Source organism: Poecilia reticulata, chromosome 2 (genome assembly GCF_904066995.2).
Source record: "Poecilia reticulata chromosome 2, P_reticulata-male-v2, whole genome shotgun sequence".
NCBI lineage: Eukaryota > Metazoa > Chordata > Actinopteri > Cyprinodontiformes > Poeciliidae > Poecilia > Poecilia reticulata.
This window is the reverse complement of record NC_088831.1, coordinates 38,540,904-38,562,985: the sequence shown is the minus strand read 5'-3', so window position 1 is coordinate 38,562,985 and position 22,082 is coordinate 38,540,904. Positions and strand designations below refer to the sequence as shown.

Genomic DNA, 22,082 nt, shown 5'->3' with positions numbered 1-22,082 from the left:
TGATCAAGACCTTTTATTCAGTAATGACTGGAGTTTTTCTAGGAGAGTTGCTCTTCCTGTGACACACAGGAGACTAAGTAGTCACTGTTTTAAATGTTTGCAAGATTGCACTCAAACCGAGCAAGTGGTATGATTTTGAAGGTTCTGGACATTGTCAGGCTGTCATGGTTGACGTGCCTCTGCAGTGTCACAAGGAGAACGAACCATTATAACCCAGCTGGTGTGGCAAACTGGGGCGGTGGTCCCAGTTAAGAAAGGAGAACAAAGAGTGCGTTCCAGTTGTTGAGGGATTACACGAGAGACTTGTGTAATCTCCATGGGGAGAAATGTGGTTTTCGTCCTTGCTGTGGAAGGCTGGACCAGATATTTACCCTCTTAGGGTTCATGGAGTACACTTCTCTTGTCTGCATGTCCTTTGTGGATCTGCAGAACACCTACAACCTTGTCCACTGAGATGTTTTGCAGGGGTGGCTGTGAGAGTATGTGGTACATCGGTTGCTTTTAAGGGTTACCTAATCCTCGTATGCCCAAACCGAGAGTTATGTCTGCTTTCTCGTCACAGTGCATGTTGGACTGCGTTAAAAGGGCTGCCCCTTTTCAATGAGTTGGGGGTCAAGCAGTTGAGCTTAAGGCTAAGTTTACATGAGACTGCTGGTTAGAAATTGTGGGTATTTTCAGAAGTTAGTTGGGAAAGTGTTTAATGTTTGAATTAAGTGTGTAGTTGTCAAACCAGGCCACTATATGGCGCTGTGAGTTTAGCATCTCATGGAACGCACATGCACTTTTTTGATCCTTTGCTTTCACCCCACTAGCTAGCTTCCACCTCATTGTAAGCATTGACCCATCTCTGTCTCCCAGGAATACTGTGCTAATGTAACAAATAACTAACTTATCAGAAAATGTGTTGAATTAAACAGGTTAAGTAGCACAACACAGCACAGTGCTACCAGCCATTGTTTTTGTTGTTATCTGCTTGTGCATGCGTAGAATAAACCTTTGCTTTCACACCTGCAGTGTACTGCACAACTCTGTGGGGGTTAAAGAAACGTTTCACTGTGAGACCTACTTTTAAAAAGTGCTGGTGTGAGAGATTCGCACCATGTGCTCATGACGTGTAAACGAGTGGTTGGATTCCAAAAATAATGTTATGGTTCAGCTGAGGAGCATCTTTGCGTAAACGAAGCCTAACTATCTAAGTGTCTTGTTCACAAGCAATGACAGTAAAGCAAAGCTTTCAATGTCAAGCTACATTGCCAATCCTCACCTACGGTCATTAGATATGAATCATGCCTGGAAGAACGAGATCCCGGATGTGTACGCTACTTTATGTCTTCTAAGACAAATATGTGAAAACATTTGCCCTACTGAAATATAATAAACAAATGAAATGGTGAATAGTAAATGGCCTGTACTTATATACTGCTTCATGAAGTCCATTGGACCCCCAAAGCATTCACCCATTCACAGACACAATAAAAAAATAACATAAAAATTGTCCTTTTTATTAGAGCAATGAAGACAATAAAATACAAACTCAAATTAAAATCTGTAGCTTCCACTACAAGCTGTAGTCTGACATGTATGTTGAAAATACTTAGTTTATCTTAAAACACAGGTTTGATGACACATGATGACTTTTGAGTCTTATATAATATAATGACAAGTGTGCATCTCAGCAGCTGACATCGACTCTGACACACACAATCTTAACATTTTAAAAATGATTGGGAAATTGTTTGCCAAAAAAAACATTCTGAAACATATGACCTACATTTGGACTGGTGTCCATTTTATATCGTTTAGATTTCCCATTTAACTTTATATTTATCTTGTTTAAGATTTCTCTCCAATTTTTCACTTTAAAACTTGTACAATGTTCATCTGCTCAACAGACAACATGCCCAGTTCTATTTATTAAGCATAACTTGGGAAATACTTCAGTTCAACTTCACTCCTCTCTCTTGAGACAATTTTTGAGAAAATAGCTCATTTCACAGTTCTTAGTTATGTTCACAAGAGTTTTGGTTTTAACATGATTTTCCTGGGAAAGAAATTATATTTGTCTTCCCTGCTGCTGTCTCTCTCCTTTGCTTTGTTAGCTGGAATGTGAAACTGAAGAGCATTTAATTTAATAATAAACCAAAACACTGACTTTTTTTCATAAGAGATAGTTTTTCAAACAGCTGGAGAGTTTACTTCACTGTAAGCAACTGAGTAAAACGCTTGCGGTTTGAAATTAAATACATTGTGAATAATTTTGTTTTATTAATAGGAACTCTATGTACATAACGCTAATTTATAGCAGCCTTCTAAGATTTTTTTTCATTCAGTTTTAACGTGTAAAAATATGTCACGTCATGTTTTGCAAGAAGTTAAGAAGTGGGATGTGTTATACAAACTAATTGTCTATTTGTGATGTCCTCTGTGATTTTGTGATGTGGTTAAGTTGTTCTGACATAAAATAGAATAGAATAATAATAATAAAAGTGCTTCTGTGCAAAGCACTTTACCCTACCGTCCTCTGTGAACCACATTACCCAACTGGGTGAGTGTTGTTCAAATGCATAGCACTTTGAGCAGTCAATATGATGAGAAAAGTAGAGTACTACAGCAAAGCGTATTGATGTTTTGATGGATAAGTTTAGCACTGATTGTAGGACTGCAAGGGGGAAAACACTGATATTCAAAAATATGAAGGTCATATTGAAATTGTACAGAAAAAAAAAAAACCTAGACAACAACCAGAACCTTTGGAATATTATTTCTTCCCATCATTTGACTACCAGAGCAGCTGAGACGTTTGGCATAAACTAAGCACATTGTTTGAGGGAAGGACCCTCTTACCAACTATGAAGCATAAAGCTGGAGGTGTCATGGTTTGCAGCAACCACCAAGCTCACTTTTTGTAGAATTTACCATAAATTCTAACAATGTATCAGTGAGTGCTTCAGAAAATTACTGGGATATCTCTGATATAATTAAAGCGAAAGCAGGGGTGGATCCTGCAACATTACAAAATTCCCCCGCTGACGTTCAGCAGCAGCTGGTTCTGTGAATGGCTAAAACTCATGGCAACTTGACTGATTGTGCCTTTCCCTTATAAAGCAACAGGTAATGTTTGAATGCAAAAGCAATGCATTACCCCCTTCTAAAGGGTAGAAAAATCCAATTGCATTGTGATTTTGCATTTTAAACAGTACTTTCATTGTTTCTGAAATATCAGTGAACTCCTGGTTACTGTCTCCACTTATTACAGCACAGGAACATCCCAAACTCAAACCCTCCCACAAATTAGGCAGAAGGTGGTTTACTGTGATTGAATTTATGATAAAGTCAAAAATAATTACAACATACTGACATTCAAAAATAGCTTGTGGGATTTTTGCAAGATCCCTAGGCTTCTCTCTGCATGTCCTAGCCTCCAGTAACCTCAGCAAATGGACCAGTAACACTAAGCAGCACACTTCACAAACACTGTGAGCAGAAAGGAGTTTTTATTTGTCGAGATGGCAATGCTATGAAAATGAAGGCATTTTTATTGTTCTAAAAGCGAGCGCCTTGGATGTTTTTGACATTCATAACATAAGTTATGTTTGTCCCACCCTTGGTCTCGTTTCTCTGAGAGGAAGGTTCAAGCTCAGGTCATGTTTCTTGGAGAGTTTTGGACCAAGCCGAAGAAAACAAGCTAAGCGGAGGAGCGTGGCGGGGACAGAGGTTTGTCAATTACAAGCCTGCACTCTGGTAACAAACTTCTAACACACACATTTTCTGTACTAAACATTGCAGACCATAAACAATATGAAAGGTGCATAAATAGTGTAGGAGGATGGGCCTGTCATTGTTAAAGTTTGTATGTTTTTGACACGTGATTTGCGAGTGACTTTAGAATGTGGAAGTCAGATGGAAGAACACAAACAATGCTTAGAAGGTATTAAACTGTGAAAAAGTATTTCCCCCCAAAGAAACTGTTTGTTTTTTTTCATTTACTCATATGTTTCAAAACATCAAATACATTTTAGCATCAGATAAAGATCACTTGAGTGTAAAAGTGTAAAATTTCAAATGATGATTTCAACTATGAAGGGAAACAACTATTCAAATCAACTTGACTCAATATTAAAAAGTAATTGCTCCCTAATACTGTAAGTACTTGTCACTCCTCATGGCACCGACTATATCGGGTGACTGCAACAAGTAATCAGTCTTTTACACTATAGAAATTCTGGTTCCAACTTCACAAAAATGTTTAGCCATCCACACTAAGTGGTTTTAAAGCATTAAGTTCTTGCTGTTTCTTTCTTATTGGTGCATCATGAACTCTGACTTTAACTGAGATACGTAACAAACGTAACAAACATTGTTTCTCACTGTTATGTCTTGTATTTGTGTGCATTAGATGTTGCTCTGGGTTCTGGATGATGTTGTCATTTAAAAAACAAGTTTTTGTAGTTACTCAGGTTATTGATTATGCAGCTAATACAGCATATTCACCTATTTGCAGAAAAGCCAACTGTAGACAGATTTTCAAAGAATATATCTGAAAAAAATCTAAAGAAAATGCAGCTAGGGAACCTGAAATACCCAGGCACAGTGCTACTTGACACATTTCTGTCTGTTATTTGCAAACAGCCAATCAAGGAGGGTCATTTAATTTTATTGACACTCACTGGCTAGATACAGAGGTCTAAATTTGTGGATTTGAACTTTTCTTGGGCAGCTGGGGGTCAGCTGTGTTAAAAATTTGTTTGATGATCTGAAACATTTTAAAGTGACACATTTTTAACTTTTTCATAGCACCTTTTATAGTGTCATGAAGATAGAAAGAAGGAAATTTAATTTCAATTACTGTAAAAGCATTGGGGAAACACTAAAACAAAGGTTTAAGATAAAAAGAGACAGACAGGAAAGTTCAGCTTACCTTTTCTAACACTCTTCCCCTCATTTTTTTTCTTTCTTCCTATGAGTCAAGTTTTCCTCCCCCGTTTTTGTCTCCCTAGACAACTGAACTGAAGCAACAAGTAACACTGTATGACTTTGTCTTTCCTGAGAACAGGGAGAGATCAGCAGGTAAATCAGCAGGGATGTACATTTCTTCACTGTATCTGACATTTAATATTAACTTCTGCATCCTGTGTTTCTCTCCATTTCAATTTATTATTGACAAACTCTTAAGTAAACACCAATGCGTGCTTTCTTGTAGATGTAACACACCGTACTTCTTCAGCACCAGTAACACATGCATGTTATTAGAAGCAGGAACAAACATTGTTTCTCTCTGTTATGTCTTGTATCTGTGTTGCAATCCCATTCGGGGGCCTCAGTGTGGCTCCAACCAATTAGTTAGTCTTTGGAGGGAATGAAAATATCCTCGGGTAGTGTGAACTGGCCTTATTTTAGATAATCCCAACGACTGACACAATGCACAGAGGAAGGCAAATCCAAGGGGAGACAAAGGTTTGCAGAGGTTCTCTTTAACAAAATAGGCATCAAAGTAGGATTCTGAACTTCTGTGGCTCTTCCTTTCCCCTGGTGAATGAAAATATTTTTTAGGTCGTATTCTTTGCAGAAAAATGACCAAACCAACTTCCCATTTCGGTTTTGTTTTTGCTTTGCTTGTTTAATTTTTTGTGGTTTTTCGACTTCAGTTTTTATCTTTTCTTAAAGCAAGCAGCACAAATAACGTTTATTTAGATATGTTGTTTTGTGCACGCACATTCTTCCATAGCAGAGCACACAGCACAGTTTTCCAAGATATGACGTACGCATTTACAAATTTTCACTCCTTTCTATACTTTCTTACGTTTGTTTTTCTCTCTTATGTCCTTCCTTGCCTCTGCTGCTTACTCCACAGTTTGTTGTTTTCAAGTCTAATAAACAATTTCTGCATTGATTTGCTTATATTAGACCAACATCAAGGAGAATGACCCAGTGACACTCATTATTAGGAACTCATTGTTAGTCTCTTAAAAATAATTTATCTGATTTTCATTTAAAATGTAGTCCTTCCAACAGCATGTGAGAATATTTGTTCTAGGACCTTTGGAAAAGAAACGGGCCCACAGCAACTCATCATTCTCCAACATACCAACATGATCATGAATTCAGGCTTCTTCATATATTCATCTTTTGCTTCACACCAGAATCATTTGGCGTCTTTGTACCTGAAAAGCCAAATCTAGTGGCAAGATGTCTTGTCTTTTCTATCTTGGGAAGTGGTGAAAGGAAATAGCCATTTTTTTTTATCACATTGCACTTATATTTCAAGGAAACTATGAGTTACAAATTACTGATAAAATGTTCATTTAAAATGGTAAATCACACATTGAAAAGTTCTACAGTTTATAGGAACTATTAAAATTCCCAACCAGTATAGTACTAGTGGTTTGATGAATGATAAGACATTTTTTCCATACTAAATTATTTAATTAAAATTTTGGTTATTCTCATAATTTCAGTGTGAAAACACTGAAAAGATAAATAAAACACACAATGAATTCAAGTTTTTTTTTTTGCTTTTTTCTAACACATCTTCAAAAGGATTACTCATAATCATGAAGTGCACTGTATGGCCTCGCCTGTAGCTCAGTATGTGACCTCTGAAGATCAGCGCTCCTTATCGTCTCCTTTTCACCACTAACAACATATAATGACTTAGAAACTTTTACAGAGTTAAAAACAACCGTTTCGTGTGCTGAACACGATTATCAACAGGCGTCTGGAAACACTCTGGTAAAAAGAAGAATGTGGCACAGAAACATGCTTTCTTTAAAATTGCATTGGTAGATTTAAACATAAAGCTGTCTTGTAGTTGTTTGGAGACCAGAATCATTAAATGAAATACGTTGATTGAGTTATTCTGCAAGTAAATTGTACAAAACCTATACATATGGATGAATTTATGCACACACATGCGAGCCCACACGTTCGCACTCACCAAAATGAGATGTGCTTGTTTTTCGTGCTGCCTCACTTACCTTAGGGCATCCCTAATTGGGGATGATTGCAGCATGTTTGCGTGCTATTGTTATCTGAAAATGTTTGTTACTTAGAATCTGTGTGTTGGTGTGTGTGTGCGTGTGAGTGTGTGCGCGGGGATGGGTGGGGGTGTGCGTGTGTGCGTGTACGTGTGTGTGTGTGTGTGTGTGTGTGTGTGTGTGTGTGTGTGGGTGTGTACACACATGTGTTTTTGTGTGCGTGCATGTTCTCCTCTAAAGGTATGCAAGGTAGAAGTTACAGCAGATCCAAGAATGTGTAGGATCTTTATTATAATTACAGAAAAAATAACATTTACATCAGATGCAGAAGGTAACTAAGATGAAAAAATATCAATTATTTTTCCTGGAGCACACAATGCTGAACTTTAGTACATTCAATCGTGCCTCAGATATGTATTTGCATTTGGGATGCACTTTTTTAGTAATTTTTAAATTTGACTTCTATTTATGTTAGCTTAGATGATATCCAACAGTTGTTTTTTTGCCATTATTATAATCTAGTCAGTAAAGTTGGAAAAACCTAATCTCAAACATTTCTGTAGTTCAGCTTTCTGCTCCTAGGCTGCCATCTTGTGTTCAAACACCAAAATTGACTCCACATATTTGGTCTATTAAAAGCGTATGATATAAAGTGCTGATAAAAACTGTAAATACACTCAACATGGACCAAAATATCATATTAATTTTAGATTTTTAAGGAAGATTTTTTTCCCCAAGTTGTATTAGTTGCATTATCAACAAACCTTAATATTAACAAAAAGAATTGTGTCTTAATATTTGAATTTATTGTGAACTTTTTCTTCATTACTCTGGGACAAATTAGTACATACAGACTCAAAAATGTACATATTTCACTGCTATTATGATGATCAATATGAATATGGGATCATGCTGGCTGGATGTTTGTTGACTCATTTTATAAGAAAATGCAGAGTTCATTTAAAAAGGTTTCCTGACACAGACACAACATCTAAACATGATTCCTTTTAAACCTGGCTGAGGTCAGAACCATTCCAGATGGTTAGTTTTAGGTATATTCTAAAACAAAATTATTTATGTGATTATTATTGTGCTGGAATGAGCAGTGGTCCCTCAGCTTCTGACATAGACTGCAGTTGTTGATTTGAGGTGAACTCTGCTCTCTACACTTCACAAGCACCACTGGTAGTGAACCAGTTCATCAGCATGATGCCGCCACCACCATGCTTTAGTTTTGAAAGCCCCCATTGACCGGTGCCTTTTTATCTTTTTGTTGTAGTTTAGATCATAGTGTGAAAACATAGACAAAGTTGCGTATTCCAACTGGAGAGTGATTCTGAAGGGGTTTTGAAATAAAAGATGACTAACATTCGGCTTTTGAAGAGCTTCGACCAAAACTATACTGAAAATTTGTAAACTAGACTTAAAACATGGGGTAGTAGTGCCAGCAGACTAATTAATCTAAATAAATGTTCCAGATTCTACCAAGAAGAGCCATCAAATATCCAGCCTTTATCAGCTGAAAACTGATAAACTGCCCTTCAGAATCATACATTTTGCTTTAAATCACAAGCAGAATAGTTCAAAGTTGAATACAATCAAATGTCCGACAGGACAAGTGACGATCCTAAACACTCATCAATGCTGGTTCTGGATTGGACAGAGAGATTAAGCTGACTGTAAACTGCTCCAGTTCCTACATTACTGAAAACGCAATTCTGAGTAAAAGAGCAGTCAAATACTCAAAAACAATTATGCTGGAAGCTTAATGATGGCTACATCGAGTATGTGGCCCATGTGCGATTTGCTTTCATTTCTGTGGGGATTAGAAAAAAATCCACAATTTTTCAAACTTGTGCACTTGATTCTTATTTTTTTTTAAATAACTAATATTTCAGCTTAAATGCGTCAATAGAAGTCCCAAACTGTTGTGCGATTAATGCTGATGATGAGCGTATGTAAATGTCTGGATGTAAATCTATGAATTTGATTTAGCCCTGCTAAGCTAGTGCCTTGCCATACTGGAAATAAACTGTGCAGTTCAGACAGTATGGAAAGTAGCAGAGTCTGTTACAGACTCTTAGTGAACACAGAGGGAATTTTGTTCTTTGTTCTTGGAGATTGTTGCTCATTTATCTTCAACCCTGTTGGGGAAAAATTGGGAAAAGATGCTTCTTGTGCTCATCACAGTTTGCCCCAACACATGTGCGAGCACTCTGGTGAGCTTTTTTCTGTTCGCTTCATTTCAAGGCTTTTCAAGTGTGTTTTTGCACAAACAGCGATGTTTATTATCTCTGTCCAGGAGTGAAAGAAGCCTGCCCCGTCTTCACACAGGAATGGACCCTGAGCCAAACCAGCCACAGCTGACAACAGCTGCCCTCGGTCTCCCACCAACTTCTGGCAGCAGCGGACTCACATCTCTAGATAACAGAGAAAGAGCAGAAAAGTTGGGGTGGAAGATAGAGTTTGATAAATGGCGCAATTTAATGGAGGGCTTTCAATTGAAAGAGAGAAAGAGACAAAATCAAAAGAGAAATGGGGGCTTTTAGGGGAGTTAGAAAAATGAAAGAGGATGAGTAAAAAAAGATACATTGCGAGGTCATCTCTTTGTTTGTCCACCCACCACAATGATGTGGGTCAGCGAGTCTTTCTCAGAGCTGCGAGTGTTGTTTCAGGATGTTGCAACAGCGACAGGTTCCTTGAGGAAACCGCTCACATTTTTCCCATATAGGATTTTTCTAAAATGATTGCAGCGACTTTGCCAAAGTACATTTTAAACTGAAACTACTTTAGCTGGGTTTTATCTGAGAAGCAATTTATCCAGCTTAGCACGCCACTCATGTTCAGGAACAGCCCTGTGCAAGATAAGTCAAGTCCAATCCCCAAGACGTGTTTGGGTGTACAGTAAATGACATTTCAGGATCCCGAGGCAAAGCACTGCTTAAAAGTTAAAGACGTACCGTTGTGCAGAAAATGGACTATTATGTCTCTAAGCACTGGAAACCTATTTGGGTGGGCTCTGGAACTTAGGCAGCAGCTGAGCCATCACCTCCAGGGCCTGCATTAACTCATAAAGATCACTGTCTCTTCCAAGTGTGCAAGCCAACGTGGAGGTTTTGTACGCGCATTAGTTTGATCGTGTGTGACTCTGAGGAGGTGCACGTCTGTATTTTTTCATGATTGAAACAACTTTGAGTGCACTTTTTTTATATGCAAAATACGCAAGATTGCTTCATTTCACAGCTCGTGTTAAACATGTTTCACAGTGTGTGTCGGTCTCTCCCACTCCTGTAATTACAGTCATTGGTATCAGATTAAGCCCCACACAGAGCTGATCTCTAGATGTGCCCTTTGTGTAAGCAACATCTCTCTTCTAGATTGATAAGGCATTGGGGGAGAGTTCAGACAAACAGAGGAGCATTATAGTGTTAAGTTACCTCAGCTCTCTCTGTCAATGTCTGTTTTTCTTTATATCTGTGTATTAAACTCATTTTCCCCTTTTGGTTCGTTTATTTCAGTGCCTTGCAAAAGCCCTCTTACTCCTCGATCATTTGAACAATTTGTCTCGTTAGAAAATCACTGATTTCAATGTATTGCTATGGGATTTTGTCTGACAGATCAACACAAAGGAGCACACAATTGTGATTGCAGAAAGAAATGTGTGGAGCTTAGTGTGCAGCACCTTTTACTTTGATACCCCTAAATAAAACAAGTGATTTTGTTGTGGAGAACTTAGTAGTAGAGTTAAGTTATTAAACAAGATCCAAAGCTTTCAAGTCACTGGGGATTTTGCTTTGTCCTCTAGACATCTATCATCCAATAGGCCAATGGTAACTCAGGAGGAGCTACAAACAGCCACACTTCAGATGGAGGATTCTGCTGATAGGATAACATTCTATCCTTTGACGAAAATCATCTTTGATAGTCTCTTACATTATTACCCAGCAAGAAAAACCTGGAAGAAAACATGTGAGAAGTTCACCTTCCAGCATCTCCATAACCCTAAACACAAACCAACAGTTAATGAAACAGTTTCGAGGACAGTGTACTTTTTAATGGCCCAGTCAAAGTTCAGACATAAATCCAATTGAGAATTTGTTGAAAATGTATGTTCCCAAATGTTCTCTATCCAGTCTGACTGACTTTGACCTCTTCTTTTAGGAAAAGAATTGGAAAAATTGTCTCTAACATTTGCCACACACATGTTTGAAACATCAAAAGATGTTTCATATCGGTTTAAAAACATGAAGCATTCCAATAAAACATTTGTGAGGCAATTTATTTTTATTGATACTAATCTTGTCACTCATTTCACAAGAAATGTGAACATCTCCCATTGTTTTAAGCAGGTAAATACACATTTTATGGTCTAAGCGCACGGAAAACAAAAGCAGACCACCAAGGCTACACTGTGGCTGATAAGCAATGACAAGCCACTATTTGTTTGACTGATTTACTGTCTCCACATAATACTGTACACCCATTTACAGTGGCAACCCTTCATTAATGCTTTGTGTGAGCCAATGTTTTTATGCAAGCACTTAACAGTCAACATAGGTGGAGACAAAAACTCAACTCTCTTAGGGATGAGCGTGCATTCCTCAAAGGGCCACATGGAAAAATACTCCCAGCATGGCCTGGCCACACTCTCCAACAGACTTAAACTCACACACGCGCACACACACAGGCAGCCATATGCACACAGATGCCGGCAGGCGACTATATTTATACCAACGCTTCAATAAATCTATCCACTCGCTTGTCTATTTTCTCTGGCTTTGACTACGCAACACTCAAAGTTCGTGCAGGTTGAAGCCCGGAGGAGAGGAGTTAGAGAGGCCAGTCAAAGCTAAGTACCCCCTGGCATTTTGCTCTTCTTTTGGCCTTCATTGCCATGACTTAAGCACAACCCCTGGCCAAAGTGTGACACACCATTGAGCAGAAAATTCCTTGAAAATATGAACTTGTGTCAACTTGTACAGCTCAAACAGAGGCAGGCCTGCTGCCCTCCACCTCACCCATCCTCCATGACCTTGTGTTTTTCTCATTTCTGCAGCATAAACACTTAAAAACATCTCATTTTGTTGGGTGGTTTGTGAATGTAAAGATCCCGTTTTTAAAATCTGAAAATTGACAACATTTAATAACTGCAGAAATATATTTTTTATCTGGCTGCACAGTGGCGCAGTTGGTAGAGCTGTTGCCTTGCAGCAAGAAGGTTCTGGGTTCGATTCCCGGCCCCGGTCTTTCTGCATGGAGTTTGCATGTTCTCCCTGTGCATGCGTGGGTTTTCTCCGGGTACTCCGGTTTCCTCCCACAGTCCAAAAAACATGACTGTTAGGTTAATTGGCCTTTCCAAATTGCCCCTAGGTGTGAGTGTGTGTGTGCATGGTTGTGTGTCCTGTGTGTCTCTGTGTTGCCCTGCGACAGCCTGGCGACCTGTCCAGGGTGACCCCGCCTCTCGCCTGGAACGTCAGCTGAAGATCGGCACCAGCAACCCTCCCGACCCCACTGAGGGACAAGGGTGAAAGAAAATGGATGGATGGATATATTTTTTATATACAGAAGAACTTTAGCTATGTGACATGTCTTGCTTATTTCACATCTTCTCATGCTGTTAAGCTGGACTTATTATTCCAAAAAGAATCGGCAATTTCCTTCTTTACCACTTTTTAGCTGAGCAGATTGAGTTTGGTGACATTGGATTCTCATGTCTTTTTTGAGAAAAAAATCAACAATTAATTCTAGCACATTGGTCATAAAATGCTATGATTATGACCATGTTTATAAACTCAGCAGCTATTTAGAAATGCAGGGTTCAAGGAGATGCTTCCATCTCCAAACGTCAATGATGGGATTGTGTACTCAGGCTTACTAGTTTCCTACTTTTTCCTTGTGTTATTTGGATTATTCTAACAGATCTAAAAAAAAAGAAAAAGTTAAGCTGATTAAATGTTAGACAAAAAATGGTTCCGCTGCACAAAGGAGCAATTGGTAGCATTTTTGTCTTGCAGTGAGAAGGTCACAGGTTCAAATCCCAGCCTTGCACCTTTCTGCAGGTAGTCTTATTCCTCCCAAAGTCCAGAAACATGACTGTTGGGATAATTGATCTCTTTAAGTTGTCCTTGTGTGTGTGAGGATGTGTGGGTGTTGGTATACCATGAATAAGTTGCCCAGTGAAGGACTGGAAACCAGTTCAGGGTGTACCCCACCTCTTAACTAGCGACCACTGGTGATGTAAGCACCTCCCTCCACCCCAGCGATGCACACAATTTGTCCATCACATTGTGTACTCATACAGGATACCCAAACCTTGCTGTCTGTTGTTTAGTGTTGCATATAAATGTTTATCCTTGGTGCCTTGTGTCATCAACCCAATTTGCTTAAAGTAGCAGGGTTTATTTTAAAGTTATTATCATAGTCAGTGGTTAGTCTTGTAAATAAACACTACTGGTAATCTTGAATTAAAGTGACATTAACAGTTAATTGACAAAATAGACTTTAATAGCAGGATAATCAATCGTTTGTAACAAAGCTGATCATTTTTGGCCTTCCAAAATGGTTCTGTGTGATTCTAATAATAAAACTTCAAACCATCATTCAAATATGAGTCATAATACACAACCAATGAGAAGAAAACACAATAGATACTGACTAATTAATGGTAAAATAATATGAAACATTCACACCAACTTTAGAAACCCTTTATAAAACAAGCTGAAACAATGGGTTCATTATACATTACATTGTGTACATTGTGTACGTAACAGACCATGAAGGTCTAAATATCATGACATAATATGTTTATGAGAAACACTCTTCTAATGAAACAATCAGCGATTAAACGTGTCCTGTTCTGTATGGGAGGTGTGTTTTTAGTGACTAGCACATTCTTTATCTACACAGAAGATTATGCTCAAAACTGGCCAACTTTTATAGTCGTGGGAAGGTTTTTTTAGTACAGATTCTCACACACAAGCATACAGACACACATACATTATGCACAGTCTCAAAAAACAGCTAACAACCAAAGTGCATTATTTTAATAGCTCTGTAAATCAAATGTAAAATAACCATCAGAAATGATTTCTTGATGCCACAAGATAAAGAAAATAAGGGCTCCGCTTTTACTTCTGAGGAAACCACCAACTTTACATGTTTTTGTAAATGTAAAGAGTTGTAAGTCTGAGACATTTTCTTTATTCAAAATGTTTCTGAGAGAGTTGTAGGTGACAAGTTTTTCCACTTGCGTCCCGGCTAAAATGCGCGGGAAAATTATACAAATTTCTGTTGAGATCCTGAATCATACACCACCTAACACTTGTTTGGTCTGCTTGAGGTTGATCAGTCCTTGCAGGAGAAATATATCAAAAACATGACTTTTCTAGTCCATAAAGCCTTAAAAAACAAAAGATGCTGAAAGTCAGTCTTGGTTAGACCATTTGATTAACCCCAACACACAAATCCTGCCATATGTACGCAACTGTAGATGTTTAGATGGGAATCGATTGGTCTTTCCATTGTCTTTTGAAGAAATTCTTGCTGTGTAGGTGAAAGAAAATCATCCTTGTTTCATGTTTCTTGAATTTCTTCACAGTTTGTTGTGTTATAGTCCAAAATGCGTTTTGGGGGATTTTATGCAACAAACCAACACAAAGACACTTAAAGTGGAGGATTTGAAAAAGGATGGAAAGCAAAACATATTGAAATCTGAAAAAAAAAATGTCATGCATTTAAGAACCACTTATCACTGTATTTACAGTTTAAATCAGCTTGGTTTTGAGGTAAATATCTAATTGTGCACATTTGGAACTGAGATTGTTGATTATTTTTTGTAATAGCTCAATCTTAGTCAGATTGGAAACTGTTAACAGCAACAATTTTGTCAGAGATTCTGAATTAGAGTTAGGTGTGGACTTTAATTAGACCTTTCGAACACACAAATAAGCCAGATTTGTGGAGTGAACAACTAACAGACTTTTCTATGACAAACCTTCAAGGTCTTCACATAAAGACCATCTTTATACTAAGATAACATACAAGTAACTATTTAATAATTAGGGGACTCTAAAGGCAATTGGTGGAATTTAACTGTATTTAGAGGTATCAGAATAAAGGAGGGTAAATGGAAATACACATCACAAAAATAGCACTTGTATTTGTAAAAAAAATTGAAAATGCATAATCTTTGTACCTTTTTTTCCAAATGTGCGCTAATATGTGTTGGTCTATCACATAAAATTTCTGCCAAAATACATGAAGTCAATTTTTAAAATTATCAAAAGTGTAAAAGTTCAAGGGGTGTGAATACTTTTGCACTGCAAATATTTAATGAGAAAAGTACATAATCCAAACATAAAAAAATCTGATAAATGTAGTTTTCAACTGTCAAATGTGAGTTTTTCTGGTTACTTGTGATTTATAGAAGACAAAAAATTACTAAAATGCTAAATACCAGTAATTCCATCAACACATATATCAATATAAACAAAGTAATTGAACGTCAACATTAATATTCATAATGCTTTATGTTTTTATTACCCTACAGCATATTGAAAATAGACCACAACGTCTATGAAGAAATTTAAATAACAGTACAAAACAGACTCTCTACAACCTTGCAAGTTTATATCATAACTGGTGTGGTTCTTTGCCATTTTGCATTGAATACATCAGAGAAATCATTTTACTGATCGAGACACCTCTTTGGTTCAACAGCTACACTGAGATCTGTTGTAAATGTTGTGGAAGGAAGAGAATGGGCCTGGTTCACACAGCAAGATATTAATGCAAATGTTTGCCCTGATCTTCCACCTTCTGACAATCTTAAAGACTCTGGATATTGTGGTGGCTCTGAAGATAATATGATGAGATATTTCTGCATTGTGTGGTGTGTTAAGGGTGATCTAGACTGCTTGGAATTGCATTGACCTCAAATCGGGGAAGTTCAACATGTTGGGTTGTCTTGGCACAGTATTCTAACTTGTGATGTAGGGTGTTCACCGTGGATAAGCAGCCCGTTGAATGTGACATGTAGCCAATCAGAACGAAAGGTGGCAGAAACATGGAGGAGAATTCTGAATACAGAAGACGAAGCTGCCACAGTACACCAGAAAGACAGGCAGAAGTTGGAGATGTTTTGTTTTTTTTCTCTGCTAAATGTAATCCATAAACTACTGCCATTGGTTCTTCCCGGTCAGCCATGTTTTATGTTTTGAGGGATTTTCCATCTGACATTTGAATGTTTGTGAGTGAAGTCTGTGTGGCGTGTTTGCAGTGTTGTAGTATGCTACACAATGTAGGTCCAAACCTGTTATTACCTAAGAGGAGTCTCTGAGATTTGAAAATCTCACCATGTGAACCAGTCATTAAACATGCCTAGCTAGTCAATAATAGATCCTCCATGTATTCTACTTTTTATTTAATGGAAGAGAACATTCTTTGGTCCGCGGACAAAAAATAATTGGAACCCCCTCCCCCACAAAAACAGATAGTAGGTAGTTTGGAAAGTTTTCAATTTGTTCAAAACTCATAGAACTCCAACAACAATGTTTTAAATGTCAAATCAAAGGTGTCGCGTGTGTTATTTGACTGTAAAAAAAATATATATATATAAAATGGATAACCATGGAAGTCTGCATCCTTTCCTTCTTTCACATCAACAATACAAAAGCAAGAACCTAAAAGTAACAGAAGTGGTTATAATTAAAGTATACGAATACTCTTTACCTCAGTTCATCAGTGACACAGACTAAGCTCTTTTCGCACCATGCACTTTTTACACTGGACAACGCAGCACCAGTGGAAGCGGCACAGGCAGTTCTCCTCAAACACCACCGTCTCCTCCCTGTAGCCTCGCTCGCAGCACAGCAAGTCACAGCCGCTGATGTCCATGGCCGTGCTGTTGCACATGCGCCCCCTTGTTCCCAGCGAGCCCGTTTTCCGATTTGCAAGGCAAAAGTCTGGAGACTCGTCAGAGTATATCAGGTCCTGCTTGTCCGGCGGCTTTATGTTCTGGCCGACGGGTATCAGTGTCTTCCCATCGTTGCCGCCCATCACCTTGGAAGCACCGTTGAAGCGCTCCAGCAGGCGGTCACCCACTTCACGGAAATGAGGCATCTTTTTCCAGCACGTGCGCAAGGTGCATGAGCCTGACAGTCCGTGGCACTTGCATTCAGTCCGCATGTGGAGTTTCACGGCCTAGTGGGAAAAGGTGTGAAAAGAGAAGTGAGGGACGGCAGCCAGGTGAAAAAAAAAAATACAAATCTCAAGAGAGAAAAACTTCACAAAAAAATAAATAACTTGCACCTCAAATAGAGGTACGCTTGCTTCAGACAAATGACAAATCCACTAAGGAATTTAAAATTTATTATTGTGCTGACATAATATATCACACACAAAGCCATCAGATCACGCAAACACACACACACACACTAGCACACACAAACACTAACTGATAGATAAGTAAGATAAAAGCAGACGCTATTCCAAAGGAATTTTTCCCCACCCCCCTTCCCATCCATGTTGCCTCTGGCCTTCCTACATCTAACAAGCCTTGACAACAGATCATTCACTTATACTGCACATAATTAACCCATCACACACACACACACGCACGCACACACACACACGCATGCACACGCACAGGCACGCACACGCATGCGCGGACGCACACATGGAGCCACACACACACATGCACACACCTGTCCGTTTAGGCATATACTCACACACTAACTAAAGGGGTAAAGGTGTATGCATGCATGCACACAAACAGAAATGTGAACGCATCGCAGCACGCTTGTTTCTCAGCCTCTGGGAATTAGTGTGCCTTTTTTTAATGCTCAAAATGGTTTGTCACTAATGCTTTAATTGGACCACATCCCAAAAACCTTTGTCTCCTCCGTTCCTCTGTACTTTCCTTTGAAATTAACTTAACTGAATGTGGCTCTTGTGCAACATTTTTTCACAAGAAGACAGAATTGCATAAAAAAAAAAAAAAACTACCATACCGATAGTTAATTACTTGCGAAATGAAGTAAAATCTCCTTCAGTGACTGTGAAAATGGTAAAAAGCTGTTTGCCCCGAAGGCTTAAATGCAAAATATGTGGCACGCTCTTCTCTTTTTGTTTCAGAAATCTGATTCTTGTAAAAATATCAGCTTACGGTACGGTACTCCACAAATACAGCTAAGGGCTGTCTTTCTCTTTTGCATGTTTGAGGAATGAAGGATGGATTCCAAAGAACAGGCAACATCTTTGAAACATGTGATCAGCGTTAAACACAGTAGCAGTTACAAAGCGCGCCACACTAATAATTAAGCAAAAAAAAGATGAACTTATCAGCGTGTTTCTTACCAGCCTCCCAGCCTCGTTGTTGTGAAGGTTAATGAGTGTCCTGATATCACTTTTCCCTCTCCTCCTCTTGGCATCCATAAACTTTTTGGACATTTCATAACCAAACTCGACATCATCGCCGCAACCGCCCCACTCCCATTTGACCCCGTCCCCAGATGAGGAAGATGAAGGCGGCCTTGGAGGAGCTTTGTTTCTGGTTGCTTCACATCCACATTGAAGGAGTTCTCCCATGCTGCAGGCTTGGGTCACGGCGTGTGTCACCCCTGCCGCTGTGATGGCATAGACAAATGCTGTCTCCCGGATATCTGCAGAACAGACCACGAGAGAGCAGGTTAGCTGTTTCTGGTTTATGAGCTAAAAGGCAGCTCATCTGGTAATGCTGCACAACATTAAGAAAACGTGGAATATACAATGACATTGGTGTCTGTCTAAAGGGTAGATGAGAATAAAATAAAACAAGACTGTTGTTTTGGAAGAATGTAAAAAAAACCTCAAAAATAGAGTTCAGTTTTTCTTGCATTTATACTAAAAAAAAAAAATCAAGACACTCAAAGTCATTTTTACAAATCAATCTTGTTTTATTTTCAGGTTGCACAGCGGCACAGTTGGTAGCACTGTTGCTTTGCGGTAAGACTGTCCGGGGTTCGAATCTTAGCCTGGGGTTTTTCTGCAGGTTTGTTGGTTTCTCCAAATTCCACTGCATGGTTGTTGGTCCTGTGTGATGGACTGGTGACCTCTTCACGGTGTTCTAGATAGATGGATCTTAATCATTTAGAGTGCAATTAGATTTGTTTTTATTTCAGTATTTCCATTCTATGTGCATATATTCATTATACCCAAGGCCATATATTTCATTTTTTTTATTCTACACATTTGCAAATGCAAAATTTATCAGGAATAAGAATATTACATAAGACCAATAAAAACATTTTTATCATAAAATTGTTATTTTCTGGCAATGTTGTGACCAATAAATCAGAATCAGATTTATTCACCAGGTTTATACACACAGAAAGGAATTTGACTGGTTTCACTTTGCTCTGGCTTACAACAACTGAACAGTTTTTCATTAAACAGTCCCTTACACTTCCCACAAGAAGAAGATCAGCACCAAAGTGTATTTAAGTGCACTAGGGGAAAGTATACTGCAGGGAATAAACTGCTATAGGAAAAGTTGTAAGCAACAGGGATAAACACAGCCTGGAGAGGACTGTGAACCAAAACCTATTCAAGAGTCTAGTAGAGGTCAAAGAGGCGTGGGCTGCAGCTGGAGTCAGTACTTCAACACCTGCAACACAAGGATGTATCCAAGATATGGGCAACAACTGTTGCATTCCTTGATTTGCACTGTTTATTTTTTAATAATAAAAGTACAGCTTGGAAATCAAGGTCTCGTGATGGGAATTTTAGAGCATTTCCTTCTGCTGGCAAGCTTGATGGAGATCACCTTCCAACACTGCTAAAAGTACCAATAGAAGAAGCTAACACATCCGCAGGCTGATTTCCTCCATGCCATGCTGCGTTGATGCAGTATTTTACGCAAATGGAGACCCAACCAGTTTTAAGTGAATACCTCTCAGCAGGCTGACATTTACTTTGTCTAAATTTAAGTCAGTTTTTATATAATATGTCTATCCATTATTTGGGTTTGTGTTAAAATGAATTAAGCTTAAATGGCAGTCTAATTTATTTGACTTTACTTTTTGGGGGATAGGGGTTTAACCAAAATAAAGACTGAAATGATTTTTTTATTAATTCATTATACATTATAATATATAATTTCATTAACTTTTAATCTAAGAAATCAAGAGCATTCCTTCCACTCCAGTCATTCATGGAACATGATAAAAGCACTTTCCCTTAAAGCCTGGTTCATAGCTACAGCCTCTAGCATCAATGGATTTGTGGCACTATGAGGACAGCTGTTTCCTTCTAATACACATATATTCACACACTCGTACTTTTAGGAACACCACAACTGGTGGTTTATTTTGAGTGCAGAGCTTAACACTCCCTGCTGAAAGAATGTTCAACTACAACTGCAAATTGATCGTGTGTCTGCCTCAGTGGCTTTAGCATCATCTCCCTACCTCAGCTCAACACGTCATTAGCCGCGGTTATTGAAGCTATTGTTATTCTCTTGACAACAAAATACCAGCCATATTTATCTTGCTATACAGGAAGGTTCCACAGTCTCTCTGCAGTCTGTTTGCAGACAGTTTTGCTCGCGATGGTAGGATTTTTCATGACCTGTTTCACGGCACAGTTTCACATAAAAGTAGAAAAATGCTATTAAAATTACAATGACAATAATAACAGTAACAGCCAAACCAAATAAATGGTTAATGATGGTTCCCTGTAATACTAAATGAAGTCCATCTGAGATGCTTGGATAATATGTTGTGTTTTGTAATCATCATAAATATGCAGGGTTTTTCCCAGAAAATTTGCTAAGCACAGTGGAGGAGGCGATAATGTCCACCAGTGGCCAAACTTGTGGAAATTTAAAATTTAAAAAAAAAAATGACTGGGTAATTCTGTCCCAGTCAGTAATGTCAGTAAACACTAATGTGTTTATTGACCTTACTGACAATAAACACCAACATCAGTGTCTTGAGGAAGGCAAGCACAAAATAAATATTAATGATTTCGACTTTGATTAAATGTTAATTCACTAATCAACGAATGCTTAAACGAGCTATATAACGCTGGTCTCACTGAAAAGTAAAATAAACAATATGAAATGTTACCAAAGTCTGCTGCTTGGTGAAGTATTTTGATTTGCTCATTGTGATTGGTTGTTATGCATCTAAATAAATGCAGTAATTGTAAGGAAGACTCTGATACGTTGCTATGATTCTCAGCTTGAAAACAGAAAATTAAACATGAGGTAATTTGCATAACTGTAGAACTTGACAACACGACGGAAGGCAAATCAGCCACTTAATTCAAGATTTCAGAAACAAGGTGAAGAACCAGAAGAAGATCCAGGAATAAAATATTCAAGGCACCCTGGAGGCCTGGAATTTGACAACCCTGGTTTAGACTAAGTGTTAGCTGAAAATGAATTTCAGCTAATAAACACAAATAGTGCCAATAGACTCCACCATAGAACAATAACTGCCTAGTGTGGAGACAAGTGAATGTCTTTTATTTGTTGGCGATGGAACAGACTAATCGAGCAGTCACCGCCGTCAACAATGCCAGCTTCATATCACATGATTCTGTGAATGGGATTCATTATGAATTACACACACAGACACACACACACAGAAAGAATTGGCGGCGAGCTATGAAACGTGCACACCCCCTGCATGCCTTGATATCAATAACAGCTGCGGACCATGATACCCTGAGATGTTTCCAGTGTCGACAAATTTGTGTTTGAGCGCGCACGCGTGTCATTTTGAAAACAGCTATTCTAAGTAAGGCATTTAACCTTTCCAACAGGTCAGCTGCTCCTCGGTTTATCTGGAATTTTTATCTTGCCTTTTATTCTTTTTTGGAGCTGGCTGCAAATTGTAAATCAACGGTTTGGTCCAGCGTAAATATATAACACGTGTGTGGCAAAATGTATACGATTTTGTGTGAGTATTGTGTTTATCCCTTCGTTGCCATTAAACTAAACCCCACCTTGCTGCTATACAGCAAAACAGGGCTGAGACTTTCAGGAGCTGCAAGATACTGAAATCAAGATATGTCATCTCACAAACATCCCAGTGGGTTTACCATCAGAACACAGCTCATTATTAG

The 22,082-nt window shown here is 38.5% G+C and overlaps 1 protein-coding gene across 1 annotated transcript in view; it reads right to left on the bottom strand.

Annotated features, from left to right (window-relative positions):
- Positions 1-13,456: 13,456 nt before the first annotated feature.
- Positions 13,457-22,082, bottom strand: part of wnt6b (wingless-type MMTV integration site family, member 6b) — a 31,987-nt gene continuing 23,361 nt past the window's right edge. Inside the window, exons 3-4 of the mRNA XM_081604558.1 lie at positions 18,330-18,634; positions 13,457-17,174 (exon numbers count right to left, since the gene is read on the bottom strand). Coding sequence (XP_081460684.1) covers positions 16,713-17,174; positions 18,330-18,634 — 767 coding nt within the window. The 3' untranslated portion in view covers positions 13,457-16,712. The remainder of the gene's footprint in view (positions 17,175-18,329; positions 18,635-22,082) is intronic.